This window comes from Polistes canadensis, unplaced genomic scaffold (genome assembly GCF_001313835.1).
Source record: "Polistes canadensis isolate GaletaPanama2010 unplaced genomic scaffold, ASM131383v1 scaffold_39, whole genome shotgun sequence".
Classification (NCBI taxonomy): Eukaryota; Metazoa; Arthropoda; class Insecta; order Hymenoptera; family Vespidae; genus Polistes; species Polistes canadensis.
The window spans coordinates 943,545-964,766 of NW_014569586.1; the positions used below are offsets into that span (position 1 = coordinate 943,545).

At 29.5% G+C, this 21,222-nt stretch overlaps 3 protein-coding genes and 1 pseudogene across 3 annotated transcripts; 2 read left to right on the forward strand and 2 right to left on the reverse strand.

Moving 5' to 3' along the window:
* Positions 1-10,750: 10,750 nt before the first annotated feature.
* LOC106784715 (replication factor C subunit 5) lies at positions 10,751-12,800 on the reverse strand. Its single transcript, XM_014744546.1, has 9 exons — positions 12,691-12,800; positions 12,388-12,574; positions 12,253-12,317; positions 12,032-12,159; positions 11,784-11,946; positions 11,566-11,725; positions 11,276-11,487; positions 11,119-11,196; positions 10,751-11,053 (listed from the first exon to the last, which is right to left on the reverse strand). Exons 2-9 carry the CDS (start codon positions 12,423-12,425, stop codon positions 10,911-10,913), a joined length of 987 nt encoding a protein of 328 aa, XP_014600032.1. The 5' UTR covers positions 12,426-12,574; positions 12,691-12,800; the 3' UTR covers positions 10,751-10,910.
* On the forward strand, positions 12,763-14,114 carry LOC106784699 (annotated as a pseudogene).
* Positions 14,112-15,199, forward strand: LOC106784719 (ERI1 exoribonuclease 3). Its single transcript, XM_014744551.1, has one exon. The coding sequence runs from the start codon at positions 14,405-14,407 to the stop codon at positions 15,074-15,076; it is 672 nt and encodes a 223-aa protein (XP_014600037.1). The 5' UTR covers positions 14,112-14,404; the 3' UTR covers positions 15,077-15,199.
* On the reverse strand, positions 15,120-21,181 carry LOC106784700. The gene is made up of 19 exons (XM_014744517.1): positions 20,882-21,181; positions 20,667-20,794; positions 20,472-20,600; positions 20,211-20,356; positions 19,823-20,136; positions 19,581-19,750; positions 19,034-19,509; positions 18,735-18,834; positions 18,439-18,647; positions 18,104-18,361; positions 17,890-18,010; positions 17,455-17,815; positions 17,192-17,362; positions 16,926-17,130; positions 16,680-16,859; positions 16,404-16,587; positions 15,970-16,310; positions 15,696-15,880; positions 15,120-15,563 (listed from the first exon to the last, which is right to left on the reverse strand). Exons 1-19 carry the CDS (start codon positions 20,977-20,979, stop codon positions 15,224-15,226), a joined length of 4,116 nt encoding a protein of 1,371 aa, XP_014600003.1. The 5' UTR covers positions 20,980-21,181; the 3' UTR covers positions 15,120-15,223.
* Positions 21,182-21,222: the final 41 nt, after the last annotated feature.

Here is a 21,222-nt window from a genome sequence, read left to right on the forward strand (position 1 = left end):
AATTAAATATGGACTTTTTATGATGATAAATTATCAGGCCTCTATTGTAAGATTAGAAATTCTTTACACATACATTTTTTTTTTACGTAGGAAATAAGACTCTTGTTAAAGACTCTAGGATGAAAATGAATATTTTTTGCAAATCCTCGGACGACTCTTTTCATTAAATGGCTGTTATAATTAAAGAACTGGCCTTTGAATCACCACTTTCTATCAATTAAGTCTATCCGTTCGCGAATTTCATTTGTCTTCTTGCTCATTTATTGATAATATCGAAGTATCGGTATATTGAAATTCACGTTTGATAAACTAATTACAAAGCAATGCATGTCAAACAATTTTACACTTTATTGGCACGAAATCGAGTAAATTAATGCTCGATATCACCATTACTAATATGACAAAATACCTAAAGAGAAAAAATAAGTGCATTAATTAATAGCACTCTTAATTAAATGAATTGAAACCGATAAAACAAGAAGACCCTAGCCTAATCCAAAATAAATACATACATATGTAAAAATCACATATATTGGATCACAGATCATTTTACTCATGAGCAAAACCAAAGGTCTTATTCACAATCGCTTATGCTCGTTTCTGATAAAAAAAACATTTACAAATATAACTAATAACCCGTGTCGATATTGGATCTTTGATCCTCGGCATGATTGGGCATTTGTAAAATAATTATTTATTAGAAATATTTCATGTAAATTCGCGATATCTCATGAAAATGATTTCAGAAGCAAAGTTTCATCATAAAAAACATGTAATAAATGTTAATGCTCAATTTTTTTATTTTATTTTCTTTTAATTTTATTCTCTTAATCATGATTATTGTACTAGTAAAACATTTTGTCAATCCTTCTTATCAATGACATTGTTGCACTTATCACGTCGCCAGAAAATTTTCGATAGACTCCCAACAAAATTTTCACTTGAAAAATCTGATAGTTGAGAGATAAATCGAATAGAAAAATAGATTTGTTATATTAATAATAAAAAAAATGAAAATACTACCGTGTAAAAATTTAAATTCGTTGAAAAGGAAGAGTGGTTAGAAAAATAAAAAAACAATAATCATTTCCTACGATTTTTCACAGCGCGAAGTACGCCATCTTGGACGCTCAAGATGGCGTCCCTACCATCTTTCATTTTTCTAAGAAATTTATTCGAAAATTTAAATAATAAAAACGATATATTTTTTCAAATCATTCTTTCGAAATTAAAAAAAAAAAAAAAAAAAAGAAAAAAAGGAAAAAAAAAGGATAAGAAAAGAACCTAATACTTTTGAGATAAATCGGTCGATCCATTCGCTAAATTTAATTTCATTCTTTCGAGAGGAAGTATATAGCGGGTCATTTAAATCCCACATAATTTCCGCGTCGCGGTTAACTCGAAATTGGCCACGGGATAGAAAGAAAGAGTGAAAAACCAAATCCGAAAAAAAAAAGATAAAGAAAAAAGGAAGGCGGGATTGTAAAAAAGAAATGAAGAGAAAAACAATAAAAGCAACCAACAAACAAACAAACAAAAAGAAGAAAAATTGTTTTCGTTCGCAGAACTTCTTTTCGCGTAGTATCCAGGACGGCTCTCGCTATTTTAAATCACTCTTCTCTTTTTCTCTTTCTCTCTCTCTCTCTCTCTCTCTCTCGTTTTCATTCTCTTTCTCATTCCTTTTACATACAACGAGTTCTCGGTAGCAATGCTATTCCACGAAATCGCAAAAAATACTAGCTTCGTGTAACGCACGGGTCGATCGTCGCAATAGCTTTTGTAAACGAGAGTTGAAAGCGAACTTCAAGGTGATTTTCAAAGGCGAAAATATTCACTGGATCAACAGAACAAAATTCACCCCACTCCCCCATCCACAACTTACCTGTCGCAACCTTATGGAGAAAAAAAAATATATAAAAAATATCATCAATAAAAATAAAAAGGAAACCAAACGAGTGATGAAACAGAACTCAAAATACTTAACATTTTAAACGTACAAAAATCCTTTGTTTGTCTATTCCTCTCTCTCTCTCTCTCTCTCTCTCTCTCAAAGACTACATATTAATGCGAAACAATAAATTCCGAAAGGAGATCGACTATGACAATCTCGAATCCTCCTTTCACTTACCATGACAAACATACATATATCTGAATTCATTTGTACGATTCTATACGAGAGAATATTCGGAACGAGAATTTCATCTATGATACTCAAAGTTTCAACTACTCTTACCCCTACCCATCTCCTTTCGACTCCTGACTTTCAACTAAAATCTTATCCAGTCAAAGTAAATCCTATGAGAACTTACAAGTTTATTTCTTTTCTATAACGTGAAAGTTATCAGGAAATAATAATAATTCTAACTAATTTATTCTAAAAAAAAAATATATATATATATATACAATATATACAAATAATACAAAAATATACTAAAATATACATAATATACAAATATATACAAAAATATACTAAAAGAAAAATATTATATATATATATATATATATATATAAGAGTTTTGAGCATAGCATAGAAACAATTATTTTTTTGTCGATCAAAATTCACTTTTATTTTTCAACTTAATCTTAAAACTTTTAGAAAAGAAAATTTTTCAAACCCGTCCTCGTACCATCTCCCATTAATTATACAAGTATTTACACAATGAAAAATATTTGTTTAGTACTATTTTCGATAATTATTTTCGAATGTTTTGTTTTAGAAATTTAGTTGAAATAATGATTATCCTAGAAACTATTATAGTTGTTTCCATTTTTGTAATAATTACTTTGACACATACACATACACATAGATATATTAGAGTATTTACTTGTATATGTACGATCAATTTATACGTAGGACAATCGAACCGATTCGATGGCAAGCGATCATGTAGTGGAGCTGTCAATGTGGGAATAATTTACTATTGGAATATTCTGATGATACGCATTTCGGATATACGCCATTCGACCGCAGCGTATCGAGCTACTACTAATCGGATATTACCACGATATCCTTCGTACATTATTTCGGTATTCCGATATTTACGCGATATTAATAACAAAATTACCTGCCTGCAGGTGTATCGTTTAAAATCATGCACGACAAATTCACCATAGCTACCTTAAGTGTATATGATACCGTCATAGCCGGAAATCAGTCATTGCTAGTAATTCCTCGGCATTCTCATCAATGCAAAGCGCCTTCCGACGAAGTTGGAAACAAAAGAATTCTTACAGTTTTTCCTAAGCATTGAACATAATACTTTGATATTCTATAAAACATCAAATTACTATTTAAATTGTACAACTTTGCTAATTTTTTGAAAAGTTTTGGTAAATATTTTTTATACTAAGAGTGAATAGATTTTAATGAAACTTATATTAAATTAAAGAACACTCTTTTGTCTACGCATAGAATACCATATCGAGTAGTAAATAAATCTGAAAAGGTTCATAAAATAGCAAAAAATGCGATGCTGCAAATTTTTCCTACTTTGCCATTTCTTTGAAAAGTTCCGGCAAATATTTTATATACTTAGAGTAAATAGATTTTAGTAAAACTTATATTAAATTAAAGTGCACTCTTTTATCTACGCGTAGAGTACCTTTTCGCGGTATAAATCAATCTGCAAAGGTTCATAAAATGGCAAAGAAAAGTTTGCGGATCAGGCAATGTGAACAATGCCTGATAACCACGCATTGTTAACATTACCGGCCTAGGTTCCAAACCTCCCCCGGCAATGCTAGCAATGCCTGACGTTAGACAATGTGAACAATGCCTAATCCGCTAATTTTTCTTTGCCATTTTATGAACCTTTGCAGATTTATTTATAACTCAAATTTGTATTCTACGTGTAGATAAAAAAGTGTACTTTAATTTAATATAAGTTTCATTAGAATCTATTCACTCTTAGTATAAAAAATATTTGCCGAAACTTTTCAAAGAAATGGCAAAGTAGGAAAAATTTACAGCATTACATTCTCTGACATTTTCTAAACTTTTGCAAATCGATTTATAACTCGAAAAGGTATTCTACGTKTAGATAAAAGAGTGTACTTTAATTTAATATAAAAATCATTAAAATCCATTTGCTAAAAGTATAAAAAATATTTACCAAAACTTTTCAAAGAAATTGCAAAGATGCTCAATTTACAGCATTGCATTCTCTGACATTTTCTGAACTTTACATGCTGAATTTATAACTCGATATGGTATTCTACGCGTAGACAAAAGAGTGTTCTTTAATTTAATATAAGTTTCATTAAAATCTATTCATTTTTAGTATAAAAAATATTTACCAAAACTTTTCAAAAAATTAGCAAAGTTGTACAATTTAAATAGTAATTTGATATTTCATAGAATATCAAAGTATTATGTTCAATGCTTAGGAAAAACTGTAAGAATTTTTCAGTTTCCGACTTCGTCTGAAGGCGCTTTGCATTGATAACAATGCCAAAGAATTATTAGCAATGACTGATTTCCGGTTTCGACGATAACATATATATATACACCTACATATTTACTTACGCTCTCACGTACGTGTGTGCGTACGTGTGCATACATGTGAAATTTCGAAAAAAAGAATATATTACTAACTACCTGAGATAAATAAATATTTGTATTTTCCTTCAGCTTTATCAAAAATAAAAACAAAAATCAAAGAAGTCGATAAAATATTTATCGAAAAAATATACAACATTAAAATAAATACGCGTATATAGGAAATGTTGAAACCACTTTTGGAATTACGCCCATATATTTGTAAATACTCTATATAATATACAAGTTAATAATTTCTTTCGCTCACGTTTTAATATTATCAATTGAATTCTATCCAACGAGATGATAGGATAATTACAAAATGTTAAAATACATAAGAGAAGGTAATGAAATATCATTTTACATAGACATAATAAATATAGTTTAGTTTAGTCGTATAAAAGTTAATTCAGGTATAACGAATAATCGTTAAATTCATAATATAAAGTACGGAATACTATCACGAATGTGCAAAGACTGTTTTAGAGAGTCGACACTTATGACACGACTCTTCTTCTTCTTCTTCACTGTCTCTATCTCTATCTCTTTCTCTTTCTCTTTATCTCTTTCTCTCTGTGTCTCTTTCCGTCTCGCTCTCTTTCTGTTACTCTTACTCGTTTGTAAAAGCAAACGTTTTCCGTCACCAGACGCTCAGACATAATTTTCTTCGTTAGATACCTAAAGAGGTAATGTTGGATGGAAAGCGCTCGTTATACAAAGTTAAATATAAACTTAGAACTCAAGTCACGTATTACTAAATGGAAAGGTACTCATAACATGTAAAAAAAAAAAAAAAAGAACAAAAATAAGAAACTACAAGTAAGAATCACAGATAGATAAAAACGGATTAAAAAACGGATTCATCATCTACTACTATTCTTTTTCTAATATACATGTTTTTTAAATATGTATGGTTAGTATTACGCAACTATGTATATGCATAGTATAATCAAAGTATGCGATGAAATTTTAGATATAAAAAAAAATGTAGGTTATATCAACATGGACCTGAAAAAGTCCTTTATTTATTTATTTATTTATTTATTTATTTATTTTTATTATCTGCATATATATAAAGGGTGGCTCAAACAAAGCGTTGCAAACTGATTTTTCATAAACTGACAAAAGAACTGCATTCATTTTTGCTGTAAAAAGATAATACGAAAGAGGTGTGATAAAAAGAGAGGGGATAACGCTACTTCAAAGAAAAATTTTCTTTTTATGCGAGTTTTTCCGAGAGCCAAGGTGATATATATATGTAACCCTTTAATCTAAATATAAAAAATTTATACCACCTTTTTGATTTAAAAAAAAAAAATTCTAAAGAGTTCCCTTATTACCTTCCTAAAAGTCACTTAAAAAAAAAATATTGCACACCAAAAGATAAACCCTTTGTACTAATTAATTAGTATAAAAATGAGATGAATATTTTTCTTATTTGTTGAGAACAAAAACTATTGTAACACCTTATTTGAACCATTTTATTTCTATTTATGATTTGTCAAATTTCTCATCCTTTTTTTTTTTTTTTTTTTTTTTTTTTTTGGTAAATCAAATTTGACTAGAGCACAAAAAGTTGATAAAAATTCGAAGAAAAAGGATTCAATTTGTAACGGCTTAAATCAAATGAAATAATTTCTTTTTATTGTTTTTTTTTTTTTATTTTCTTTTTAGTATTCCTCATTTATCCATTTTTTTTTCCTTATCTTTTCGGAGAAGGATGCAGCAAAGCTTTAAGGTACAGACGAAACGAATTTACGTGAAAGAGAAAAATGTAGGGCAGTGAAGTGGGGCGAATCACGGAACGGTTTAAGAGAATGTCGGAATATTTGAAGGACTTACCCATTTGAGGAAACAGCAACGAGTGACGGACGATTCCTTCACCTCAGAAATATCTTTCAAAGCGTTTTACCCCAACTTCCTTTCTTTCTTCCTTCCTTCCTTCCTTCCTTCCTTTTTTACTTTTCTTACCTTGAACGGTCTCTCTCCTTCCCTACAAGAATTCAACGAAAAATAAGAATAAGAATAAGAAACATTGCGGAACATTTGTTTAAACAAAAGAAGAATAAACAATGAACGTTGATAATTAAGTTTAACAACTGTAATTAGTTCCTTAGATTTCCTTTCAATTTATTACTACACCGTATCTGACACTTTTATCATTTTATTAATATTTTCTTTATATATATATATATATATATATATATATATAATTTTCATTCGTAAACGTAATAAACTCTATAAATGTGCAGATAATTATGACAGTGGTGTGAGTCGAAAAATTAAACAAAAATAAAACGGATTTTATGATTGATTTATTTTATAATATACGAATGTAGGTTGAAAAGATTTGAGATTTTATCGATAAAAGAAGTTTATTAATTAATTATTTCCTTATAAATGTTTATTCTTCTATTTAATATTTTATTTATTAGATTATATCCGAAATGGGATTGATTTTACATGTCAAAATATACGTGTAAGTCGCGAAAAAAAGAAAAGTAACATTTGTTTAGTTTTAATTCTCGTTATTCGAAAAAATCGTATGTTAAAAATTCTTAATTAAACTTTTGTTATTCTATATCACCAAATTTATGATAATCATAGAAAAAAATCATATTTAATTAATCTCTTCATTATCCTCTGTATTAACTTTCTATCTAAATTTGATGCAACGATTTTTAAATTCCGCAAACATCCTTGTAGACAATTCGACGCTTAGAAATAAACTAAATGAAGAATAAATAAGTATCGCTAAAAGCGAAATATAAACATTACGATGGACAACAAATAAGTAAACATAAATGAAAGAAAACGTCAGTATCTTATAAATCATTGGAGAAATAGGTCAATTTACGTGTATTCCGCTAAATTTTCTCAACACGATTTTACTCCTCGATCAAAAACAAATCTTATTCTTTTTATTCGACTTTCTTTTTACGTATATAGAATTAAATTTTTATACCCATCCGAATACATCTTGTATATTACATAAATATATTATATTATATATATTATATTAATGAAAAATTTCAATTATATTTATATTATTTTATATATAAATTATATACATATATCAAATATATGTTATATTCGATCATCCCAGAAGTATCTTACTTTTTCTTAAAAAGTTTCACGTCCACAATATTTCTCATTTCTTTACTTTTCATTATTTATTTCTTATTAATAAAGCAAAGTGGACGGTACATAACTCAATCAAATAAATATTGTGCATGTAAAATTTAATTAATACAAAAAATAAAAAGACTTTCGTGATGACCCAATACAAAAAAATGTCCCTATCGAATTAAACAAATACAATATATAAATAATATTTCTAATTTTGCTCATAATATCATATCTCTCTCTCTCTCTCTCTCCCTCTCTCTCTTTCTTTTTTCTGTCGACAAAAAAATAACTTTAATAAGAAACCACGTAGCCATCACGAGTTAATACACGTAACACGTTAAAGTGTTTTCGCGGACGTCCATCGGAACCATCTATCGAACTTTTACTTAAACTTTGTTCTTTTTTTTTTTATTTTTTCCTACCCACCTCTCTCTTCGTCTCTCTCTCACACACACATCCTTTCTAGATCTCTCCTATTAATAATAAAGTTACTACTCTACATTGTCGAAAGGCAAGCTTAACGCACTTTACACAACCAACTCGAATATAGAGGTGTGAAAGTCGTTGTCAGACTTATCCACCGTTGCAAAAGTGTTTCGTCTCTCACCCCCCCCCTCTTTCTATCACTCTCTCTATCTCTCTCTCTTTACTCTTTCTCATACAGAGATATCCACGGAGAATAAGAAACTGAACGTGTCCAGGTCATAGAAGCAAAGTTTAAGAGGGATTAGCTATGTCAAAGTTAAGTCACAGAACGAGGATTACGTACACTTCACGAACGCGTGGATGTAGTTAACCCTTACACCAGCACTGATATACTAATTGAATTAGTTATTTCGAAGCGGAAAGTTAACACGGGCACGTCTACGTGAAGTTTTCAAGCTGAAATAGCTGGCAGAATCGACGTCAGCCCCTTTCACCCCTTTTTCCTTCAGCCACCTGCCCCTGCCCTTCACCCCTCGTTTTACAGACTACTACAACCACCTTTGAAAACTTCTTATTAACTCGAAAGTTTGATTTGGTATCGTTCCTGAGTGTTATTTAATTACCGATTTCGACGAATACGTGACGTTGATTTAAACGAAAAATAAAAAATACACACGCCCGCTAAAAATAAATAAGAAAAAACAAAAGGACCGAAAACAATCCCATTGCCAAAGTTCAACGCAAGGAGGGTGAAGGGGAAAGGGAAGCGGGGGTGAGGGGGGATTGGTATCGAAACAAACCTTCGATCGAGAGAAAATCAGTTGGAACGAAAAAACGCTACTCCTCGTTGGACGAATTTTAATTTTAACTAATATCGAATCGTTTGTTTTTGATTTTATTTTATTTTTTACCCCTTGTTGGTTTTTGTTTTATTTTTATTTGTTTTTAATTTTTTTTAAATCAACTTGTAAAAGATTTATTGTGAACCTCTTTCTCTCTCTCCCCCCCTCTCACGCGATAACACACGACAGAGAATAAATATATGAAAATATACTGTTAGTAACAAAAAAAAAAACAATTTTCAACAATGTCAGTTTCGTTCCCTTTTGTATTAGATTCAGCAACATTTATATTTGTTTTTTCCTTTATTTTATTTCTTTTTACTATTTATTTTATTTCTCGTAAATTTTGGAATGCTATTACAAACCTTCCTCTTCCTCTTGCTCTCTCCTCTATCACCATCTTTCACGATACGGCAACAGCAAATCGTAGCGCAAAACGTACATGTCCGATTACATTCAACGCGTGTATTACGTCGTCCACAGCTTTTGCATAATCCGCGTATATAATGAAATGGACGAAAATTAGCGATAAACTTATGTCGGAGCACTTTCATTAAAAATTCGGCGGTACTCGAGAGAGATACCACAACGGTGATACGCTGAGTTTTCCAGGGGAGGGGGCACAGAGTAAAGGGCGAGAAGGGTGAAAGTAGGTGGTAGAGGGTAGTATCGCATCGCGTGATGAAATTGGTGAGGAGGAGGGAGAGGGCGGATGGGAGTGTAGAAATTAATGGCTCGTCGGACCAACGCTAGGTCATTCCACTTGCCGACTTCGCATATAGGTTTACAGTGATAGTACCTAGTTTTGATGGTTTTCCAACTCTATCTGAGAGAGAAAGAGAAAAGCGTATTTCTCGAATTTATGAATACTATGAATAACACGTTACCATAGTGTGTGTTTAACATTACGATAACGTCAACTTTTGTTTTTGACATTTAAGAAGTAGTGTGTTAGTTCTATCGATCCCACTATAAATATATAAATATGTACAGGTTGATTACAAATGATTCATCGGGTTGCGTCAAGTTTGTGTCAAGGTTGCTTCTGGGTTTTCTTCTTTCTTTTCCTTTTCATGTACGTCATTATGTATTTGACTAGTAATAATTTGTAAAATATAATATTTTTAAATTCTATGAATCATTTATTTATATTCTGTATTTAGAAGTATTCATTAAATTAGGATTATTTTCCAATAATCAATAACGTTTATGTATATATATATAATTTGTAGAATTTATTTATACAAAGATAGAATGATATTTTTGTTGTAATTTAAGCTTTTATGAATGATAAATTTCTTTTTCTTCCTCGTTTATATATATATGTAGATCGATCGCGTTCGATAGGATTTTTTTAAATAAATAAATAGGTTCGATTAGCAATTACCAAATCGCGTGCCGATAGAACTGTATTTGTCAATGTAATCTCCAGATTGTGTAAGTGTGTACTGTTTCATATAAATATATATAAAACATACACATTGAAATCTGTGTTACAAAGGACTATCCAACTGAAGAGTGAGGTCTACACTTTTCATGCAATTACCGATATACACACGACAAGCAAACACGAATTTATAAACGATGGAAAATTAATGGTAAAGGTGACGCGATGACTCTACCTATTTTACGTTGTAGATTTTGACATCCAATTCGGGGGAAACTTAGATCCCATCTCGTTGATAAGATTCACGAAAAAATGTAATTAAATTTTTTTTAAGTTACTATCGTGTCGCATTGTGTAAATAAAGGCTTCTTTACTACATTTGTACTCTACCGTTAAATCAGTCGTATCATAAATATCTGTAAAAAAATATCACCAAATTTGAAAAAAATATACAAAAAAAGACCTTTATTTTCAATTCAAATTAATTGTCTTTTATACAGTTTATGAAATGAATAAAGTTTTTAACTGAAAAACTTATGAATGAATTCGTGGATATATATAATGTGTGTGTATGTATGATTCATACTTTTCAAACATTTATCTCCCGTGCTTGATGAAAAGCTGCCACTAGAGCATTTAATTGTATCGCCTCGCTACATCCAACTGCTACCCTTTTCTCGATTTCAGCCATTTTTATTATCAGATCTATGAGTATGTAATCTGGGAACTCAACTTTAAAAAATTATCATTACATTAAACTGCGGTCTTTCTAGTAAGTATTAACAATATTAACTTACTTTTATGTACAAATAAATGCAATTCAGTAAGTATATCCTGCAATGCGAGTCCTTTCTTTATTTTTAGATCTTGTATTTCTAATCACATGCGTTAAGGAAATTATTAGAACGATAAAAAAACAATGATAAAAATTATTCAAATATATCGAAAGGATACTACAATAGGATAATTCATAAGATTCATTTAGCAACCAGTTAGCAATATTTTTTATATCAACTGGGAGTGGATGTCCAACGCAAGAATATACCGTTTCCTCTGTGACAGATCCAAAAGCTAACCAAGTACTCTGAAGTATATTTAGTACTTTCCTCATATCGCCATTGCACAACGTCATTAATGCTTGCTTTCCATCTTCCATTACTTTCAAACTAATAATCAAAAGTATACTTATAAAATTCTATCCCTAATATTAAATAATTGATAGAAATATCGAAATGATAAATTACTTTTCCAGCTCTATAACCTCATTTAATCTTGGTAAAATTTGTTCCGATTGCAGTGGTCCAAATCTAAATTTGGTACATCTTGATTGTAAAGCCGGTATAATTTTGCCAAGATAATTACATATAATGCAAAAGCGTACATTCTCCGTATACTTTTCAATAACTGAAAAGAAAATATATTTCTTTTGTTTTCTTATAACAACTAAATTAAATAAACTTACTTCTCCTAAGAGCATTTTGAGCATCATTGGTCATAGCGTCAGCTTCATCGAGAATAATTAATTTAAATCCAGATCTGTACATAGTACCTGTACTAGCAAAATTTAAAATTTGTCCTCTGACTATACCTATTCCTCTATCATCGGATGCATTCATTTCTAATACCTATGAGTATGTACTACAATATTATAGTACTCTTATATACTGAGGTAATATTGTTAATAGATATTAAATATAAAACATGTAATACCATAGAATTAAATTGCTCAGGTTTGTAAAGTTTCCTAGCACAAGCTAATATAGTACTTGTTTTTCCTGTTCCTGGCGGTCCATAAAGTAGAAGATGAGGGAGTTGATTTTCATTTATGAATTTGCTAACTAAATATATAAACATAAAAAAACATGAATATGTAGAGGATCAGTATAAATTATGCGTTTATTAATTAAATTAATTACTAGAAAAATATTTACTCGTTTTTAGTATTTCTTCATGAGAGATGAGATCTTCCAACTTTTTAGGACGATATTTTTCAACCCTGAAAATAAAGTTATGAAAATATTGACAATCACAAGTTTCATGAAAAATGTATGTAATGATAGACTTACCATGGTAAATTGGTTGATTTCTCATTATCAGTAGCCATAATATTACTCAAATGTTTATTGTCTGTAATTAAATCTAAGGTTAGTTACAAACCCGCGCTTTATACTTCACTTATTATGGCATATTTTGAACATCTTGATTTTTTCAAATGGAATGTTTCTATTGGTCTAGAGATCGAATCAATCACAGCTAAGAAAACAAAAGTCATTATAAAGTTATAAAATGATATTTAAGCGTTTGATAAGTGCATGTTATTAGGAAATTGAAAACAAGATCGCATAAAAATCTGTCAAAAGAAAGCTTACCTCTTAAAAATATTTAACAAATATTTATGATTCGTCTCGAACGATCATTAAATTATTAATTTTATCACGATTATGGCTACGACGAGTGAGATATCAACGAACGATACAGAATTACTACGTGATCAAACACCAGAATACATGTTGCTTCCTAAAATGAAATTCAAATTAAGTTTAAGCGAATTTTGGGGAGAAGAAGAATTGAAAAATTCATTTCTAGATATTATAAAGCGCAATAATATGGCACCGTATTACCAAAAAGTTTGTCAAGATTTTTATTGGGACATGGATATGAATTTATACAACGAAATGCACGAGACTAACGTAGTTGCATGGGAAGAATTAGAAGCGGGAAATACGAATTTGAATCTCGATGAGGAAACTAAAGGAAATTGGAGAGAAATGCTTGAATATGCGTGTAAAATCGGTGACACCGATCGTGCTACGAATATTGCAACATCTATTTTCGAAAATACGAGTAATTCTTCTAGTATCCGAGCAGAAGCAGCTTTTTGTCTCTTTCGAATAGCTTATTTCAAAAGTAATGTTATTTCAATGGGGAAAACAATAAATAATATAAGCGATTTAATGGAAGGTATACATAGAAAATATTTCTGCATAAAAAATATAATTCAAATTTCTTGCTCTTTTTGCTTATCATGATTTTATCAATTTAAATAATTGCATTCATGTTTTTTTTTTTTTAGTATCTTGCAATATGGGTAGTAATTGGTGTTGTCGAAACAAATTAAAAGCATACGAAGCAATCTATTGTTTGGCAATAAGAAATTTCCCACGTGCAGTATCTCTTTTATTAGATTGCATTCCTACCTTTGAATCATACGAATTGTTGCCATTCAAGGATATAGTACAGTATACTATTTTGGCTGGTATGATTTCATTATCAAGATCAGAGCTAGATAAACGATTCAATAATAATGGAATATTGCAACAATCTTTAATTATCGAATGTTCAGCTTATATAGATTACTTAAATAGTTTGTATAATTGCCACTACGGTGATTTCTTTCAACATTTGGGATGGATTGAAATTGAGATGAAATTTGATCCTATTCTTCGTCCGCATTATCAATATTATGTTCGTGAGATGCGAATAAAGGCATATTCGCAACTTTTGCAAGCATATCGAACGCTCAGTTTAAATCGCATGGCTATTGAATTTGGTGTTACCGAAGATTTTATAGAACAGGAAATGGCACGATTTATTGCCAGTGGTAGACTGCATTGTAAAATTGATAAAGTTTCTGCTACTGTGGTTACAGTTAGCTCATCCGGTTGTGACAGAGGACAATCACCCAATGCTTGTTCCGATCGAGGATTGGTTTATCAAAATACGATCAAACGTGGCGATGTATTGCTTAATCGGTTAAAAAAATTGGGACAAGTTATTGAATTTTGATAATACCGTCCCTTCTCCTTTCTCGTGAATTTGTATTCCGCGCCGTTCGGTGTTATTTAGAATAGTATGAATTTGTTGTTAACTTTTATCTTTTTAAATTTGTGCCGTTATTTGAATTAGAAGAATTATAAGCATTTTATTTTGATTATATAAATATAATTGTGAATTTATATCATGTTAATAGAAAAAATTATATAGATTGTCGTTTATCTTTAACGACCTAACCTATAAAATTTATTTGTGCTCCTAAATGAATGAATGAACGAGCTCGGTAAAAATTATTTGTAATAATCAGGCATGGCACATAGAATATTTTTAGAACGTACTGGTATAATTCCAAAAGTAATAGCCAATGTTGCACATAAATTTAAATATTTGCTCGTAGTTGATTTCGAAGCTACTTGTGAACAAAAGACCTTATTATTACCGCAAGAGATTATTGAATTTCCTTGCATAGTATTAGATACAGATGATTTGAAAGTGAAGAATGTATTTCATCGATATGTAAAACCCAGGATTAATCCTAACCTGACATCGTTTTGCACTGAATTAACTGGAATAATGCAAGAAATGGTCAATGATGAAGATCACTTTCCAGTTGTATTTTCTCAATTCTGTACCTGGTTAAAGGAAAACAATTATTTTGATCCAATTGACAAGAGTGCTTTTGTAACGTGTGGCAATTGGGATTTAAAAGTGATGCTACCTAATCAATGTGCTACAGACAATTTACAAATACCACAAGAATTCAAACAATGGATCAACTTGAAAGAAACATTCTGCGTGTCATGTAAATATTTTCCTCGTAATTTAACAGATATGCTCTCTCACTTGAACCTTCCTTTCAAAGGTAGATTACATTCTGGTATTAGTGATACAACAAACATGGTTCAAATAATTCAAACATTGTGCAAGACGCACAAAGCACAATTTAAAATTACCAACAAGTTGGATGAGAACAAGATTTAAATCTTTTGAAACTTCAATATTTCTGTACAGTAAAAATGTATAAAAAGCCTTTATTAACATTAAAATATTGTTTTTATAAAATATAAAATACTTGTATATTTAATTCTGTACATTAAATGTTTAGTTACACTTAAAACAAGACACAAATTAATGTACGACGGCTACTTTTATCTTTACATCTCGTCTGTGATTTTCGGTATATATTTCTAATGTAGCTTCCAAACTACGTTGAACTTTCTGCTTGCATTTTATTCTTAAAGGAAATCCTTTACCAGCTGGTATCATACCCTCCGCTGGAAGTATACTAAGTACATCTGTATTAGATAAAACAGTTTCATATGGTTGCGCTACTCTGTTCGAACTTAAAATAGTCACGATTGCTTCATTTTTTATTGAAGGAATTAAGCTGACTACATCAGGAGATACTGTAAAATAATCATCGTACTTTTGTTGACATTCATTTATTTCATGGTCTCCTATTATTGTCCTGCAGGATATAGAAATAAGAATTATGATTAATTTAATATTAATATATTAGTATACTCACTAATTAACATTTAAGTAATAAATTCTCTTGTAAAACATTTCGATTATAATTCATATTAACAAATATACTTACTCCAATGGTAAAAAACTTTTTCCACTCGATTCATAAATATGACTGTTATCGCTACAAAGAGAATAAAATATTTGTGATTCATCTGCGCTATCATGCATCATAGATAATGACTCATCTGCATTAGTCTCCACGGTTAACATTATTTCATGTTGACGCACTCCATGACACAAATCGCTAAGATTGTGCTATACATAACTTGAAATGTTAATATCCAAAATAGCAAAGACAATTAATCATAAAGAAAATATTGAACACATTATATGATAAAACTTACTAATGAATCGTTAATTAAATTTAAATCCGACATCATTTGTTCCCCAGGAAAAATTTTACAGAGCGGATAAACTATATTTCTAAACGGTTCGCTTTCGCCTCCATTTAAATCACTCGCACTCTTAATTTTACTATACAACCGACGTATTCGCCAACGCGTCGGTTCATCGCCATAGATAATATTTATAGTTCCCACATGGCATACATTGGAACATTGTCGCAATAGTACTAAGTCTTCCTTTTTTGGTTGAAACTCTAATGTAATCCACTGAGTTTCTTTAGGTTCCAATAAGAGTTCTGTTGGATTTATTTGCCAACTGGAAAGCATTGAAGGATAAATAGCTGAAAAAAAATCGTTTATTTCCAGCACTTATATAGAAAATAAAATGTAGAATCAAATAAAAAAATGTGTGATAGAGGATATAAATAATATACCTTTAGGCGTTAATTTGACTTTAGCATACGAACAAAGATCACCGATATTCTCTAATTTAATATTTGCATTTAAAATCCCGCCGGAACTCAATTTGCCAAGAGGCAACCACATTTTCTCACCAATATCTTTAACTATATTAGATATAATGACTCTACCGAAACCACCATAACCATATAAAAATATCTACAAATATTTTATATTAAGATAAATGAACAATAATATATTAACTAATAACTATTTATATTAAAGAATCTCTACACGAATAAAATATTTACTGCTTTCGTAGGACGTGATTTATTATTTTCTTCTTTTTTGATCTCGTAGTGACTAAAAACAATTTTTCCAGTAGCTGCACCAATATGACGTGGACAAAATACGACAGAAAGTGTTTTACTTTCCATACGATGCAATAATAGCACAATATTTGGACTTGTTATTTGATGATCTTTAAGAAACTAAAATATTATTTACTTATTATTAATTATTTAAACAGTACACGTTATTATTTTATTTATACTTACTAGAAAACTATTATTATTATCGAATATATGAACTTGAAGTTTTATTCTGTTCTCGCTCATATTACGAATGGTAAATTCTTTGATATTACTTTTATTTGGCTTTATAGAACCCCATACTAAAGCAGCGTGCGTTGATTTAATAGGAATTTGATCTCCAACAACAGTTGAGCCAGATACTGAACTAATTGGAGAATTTCTTCCAGATCTAATACAACGATTATCATTTTATTAACTGTTATAACAAATAATATAATTATAGAATTTACCTGCTGGAATGTATACTTTGTGGTGAATTCGGAGAGATAGCATTATACAACTGTTGCGGCGTTTCACAGCGTAAATGATTTTCGTGTTCTATCTCTATAGGTACATTTTGTTTCCCAATTAAAGAGTAATAATAAGAATTATTACCAGCAGTTAACTTAATTTTAACGTGTCTGTAATGATTGTATTATTATATATAGATAATATTAAAATATTGAGAATAATGTAAACTTATCAATTTATTAATTTCACAAAAATAGCTTACCTATCACGAATATCATTTTCACGTGGCTTAAACGTTATTAAAAATTTATCTGTTGCATTACGCTGTAACATTAGACTTTCAGGTTTAATAGAAAAATCTTCAACAAGATGTGAGGAATATTCATCTTGTACTATGGATGCTGTTATTAGAATAGGCAACTTTCCTAAATTAATAATAGTAAAATATTTCATCTTTTTCTTGGGAATTTCTATAGGTAATTCGGTATCAACAAGTTGTATTTTACATTGGGCTATTTTAACAAACAGTGGTATTTCTTTGATCATTACAGCATCATCTTTTTTGTTATTTGCTTGTATTAATAGTTTTGCTTCTACATTGACCAATTGATTTTGCAATAATTCTGACAAATTAAAAAAAAATTTAATAAAATTTAAATAATAAATAATAATCGAACATATTTTGTATTGTTATTACCTGAAGTTAACAACGATGAGGTTCCTTCGCATTGTACAACTGCAGTAAATTGTTCGCGAGGTTTAAGTTCATGTGTCAAATCATCTTGTAAGTTATTAATGCTAAAAATTTTGGGACCATCCTATGATTGTTAAACATACTTTATATTAAGCTGTTAATATACTTTATAATTAATTCAGCTCGAATAATTAACAAGAAAAGAGAAAAATCTTACGTGTACAACCGACAGTGTTATAGGTAGAATCATATTATTTTTATTTTGCAATTTAATGGATAAAGTTTTTATAGTATTCTCAAGAATGCTATCAAAGTCAAGTTCTTCCTGTGGTGTTAATACATTTACTTGAAGTTCCTCCGATTCAACATAGATCATGTGTTTAATTATTAATTCTTTTCCTGTTACCATATCAGTCGTTATTATATTTAATATTACTATCACAGGATTAGTCTTCTTTGTTACTTTTATACCAATCTAAATATTTACATCGTTTAATAAACATAGTAATCTATTCTATTCAAATAATTTTATATGTTTCTATTTATGTATACCTTGATGGACCGAGTTGAATTTGGTTTTATAAGGATTTTATCTTGGGGTAAATGAAGTATTAAATTTTGCTTATCTCCTTGTAATTGATATGTACTAAATAAGCAAATAATCCATTTATCTCCTGTATTCGTTAATTCGATATCCGCTTCTCTCGATATACCAACGATACAACAACAAATTTCTTGACCATTTTTGGTAAGAATGATATCTAAAAAATAATTTGCACGTGTCGACATTAATATTTGGTTTTTTTTTTAATAATTAAATATAATTGTATTTTACGAAGCATTTCTACCTTGTAATTGAGATGTTGTTCCCAAACTTGACCGTTCAACAGTTGATAATTGTTGTACGCTACAGTCCTCCTTAGATGTATATGAAATATTTTCTTGTTTGAATGATTCTTTTCTTTCCATTACTGATTTATTAGAATTTATTTTGGATAGAGATAATTTATTATCTTTTAAAATAGATTGCATATCTATTAATTGAATTTCATCTAAAATACGATCGATATATAAATTTAACATATTATTTTAGTATGATCATGATAGATTTTAAATTTAGTAGTTTAACTTAATTAATCAATAATTACAGACCGGTATCCAACTGCTGTTGAAGATTCATGGAACTTTCCTCTTCCTTTTTTAATGATATTATTTGAGGAATATCTTCCAAAATATTATTAGTATGTAAATCTAAATTAGACGTAAATGTTAACATTCTTGGCAAAGTTTGCTTAGTCTCTAATGTTTCGGTAAGGGTTTTACTATCTAATGAAAGTTTAGATGATATATTATCATCTTTAATTTTAATAGCACTTGGAGTCACAGGCATAGATCGTCTGTCTGAAGAAGAAAGCATATACGTATTGCCTTGGTCATTATTTCTTTCTAACTCTTTCCTTTTTTTTTTGGCCATTATAAGTTGATCTACTAATCTTCGCGGAGTACAATTGTCGAGGTCTTGTAATGCTTGAGCAATACTACTTAAACTCATAATACTGTGCTCTTCGATATTTTGTGTCACGTTTGTAAGAATCTGCTCCTTTTCTCTAAATGTCGAGGATCCTATAAAATACACAAATATAAATGTAATTTGAAAAAGAAATAGAAATATTGATATCAAATATTAAAGTTACCATCTACAATGGTTGAATCGACTAAAGGTATTAATTGTCTTTTTTTTTTAGGACTTTTAACAGGTATTCCTAAAGGTGGTCTTTCCGTAATATTATTTGACAAGTTTCCAGTATTTTCACTTTTTCTTTTGAAAAATTCACCGATAGATATTTTACGTCCAATGCTAGATCTAAACAAAATTAATAAAAATTAGATAAATAATTAATTTTCTTCTTAAAAAAATTAATTGTAAATAACTTACTCCACCGATACATCCAATTCTCCAATAATACCAGAAAAACACGACAAATCTAAATATTCTTTTTCCGAATTAGTTTCCAAAGGAGAATTGTAAGTATAGTTATGTTTCCAGGAAGGTTCATCAGCTAATAGATGACTATTTATTTGAGAGATAGAATAAAACTCTTCATCTTTAAATTGAGCTGCCTGTTGTTCCGCTATAATTGAATCAAAACTAATTCCTCTTGCGCTCTTTGGCGAAAAAAAAGATTCAAGTTTCTCATTTTTACTCATTTCTGAAGAACGAGCTGTTATTTCATTCAGCTTAAATACAACCTGAAAATAAAATAAGCATATTTATATTTAATATTCTTTTCACTTTTTCAATGAAAAATATTTCCAGTACTTACACTACTCGAATATTTCGGATGTATAGTATCCTGTTGTTCCGACTTATTATCAATATTATACTTAAAAGAATTACCATCTACTTGATCTGAAGAATTAACGTAATCTCTTATAGTTTCTATATTAACATCATCCTCTTTATCAGAATCTAAAAAATAATATCATTTATGAAAAATCGATAAATATATAGACATACATAAATGAAGTCTTCTATATCTTTTATATATATGTATGCGTATTAATAATATTAATTCTGTAATTACCGGAAGAAGATATTGAACCTTTAATATTGCTACATTTTCTAAGTAACTTCCTAGCGAGTTCTTGCTCAGCATCTAATTTATTGGATTCTTCTTTCATTTTATCGTTTATTTCACTTGTTTCTTCTAATACTACCAGATAAGAATAACAACATTACATTTAACTTTATTGCTAAGGTTCATATTGGCAATACTTACAACTTGATATATTGTTAAGAATACCTAACGAAGAATCATCTGACTTTAGTAACATATTGGTCTCACGTAAAGACGGTCTAACAAAATTCTCTTCTATGAATTTCATATCAAGATATTTCTTTTCAAGTCTACAAATAATTATTATTTTTAAGTTTATGTCAAATGTAAAGAAAAAGAGGAAAAGAAAAAAAAGAAAAATTGAAAAAAAATCATACGTAGACTTTCTCTGTATTGTTGACGAAGCCTTTGGCATAGGAGTGCACAATAATGTTATATCCAACTCAGTATTAGGAAATTTTGGCGGGGTTGACATTATGAGATTATAAATTATTGTTATTAATTATTATGAAAATCTTTAATATCCTTTTATCTTTTAATCTCTGAATAGGATCAAATTAAATGTTATTTTTGATGGATAATGTAATAAATAAATGAAAACAACGAACCACATCATTCGAAAGAGATCCTCTGACAGTCTATCCATTCGTTCAATGTTAACGTTCAAATTTGAAAATCTTAAAACATTGTCATGAACATAGTGAAATAGATTGCGCTT

Coding starts and splice junctions, on each gene's coding strand:
- LOC106784715 (XM_014744546.1), bottom strand. CDS start 12,425: ATGGCTACTGATAATGAGAAATCAACCAATTTACCATG. Junction 12,160..12,252: donor TGAAGAAATACTAAAAACGA/GTAAATATTTTT, acceptor TTATATATTTAG/TTAGCAAATTCATAAATGAA. Junction 11,197..11,275: donor TTATGAATTATCCTATTGTA/GTATCCTTTCGA, acceptor GCATGTGATTAG/AAATACAAGATCTAAAAATA.
- LOC106784719 (XM_014744551.1), top strand. CDS start 14,405: ATGGCACATAGAATATTTTTAGAACGTACTGGTATAATTCCAAAAGTA.
- LOC106784700 (XM_014744517.1), bottom strand. CDS start 20,979: ATGTCAACCCCGCCAAAATTTCCTAATACTGAGTTGGATATAACATTA. Junction 17,816..17,889: donor CTCATCGTTGTTAACTTCAG/GTAATAACAATA, acceptor TTAATTTGTCAG/AATTATTGCAAAATCAATTG. Junction 16,588..16,679: donor AATCACGTCCTACGAAAGCA/GTAAATATTTTA, acceptor AAATATTTGTAG/ATATTTTTATATGGTTATGG.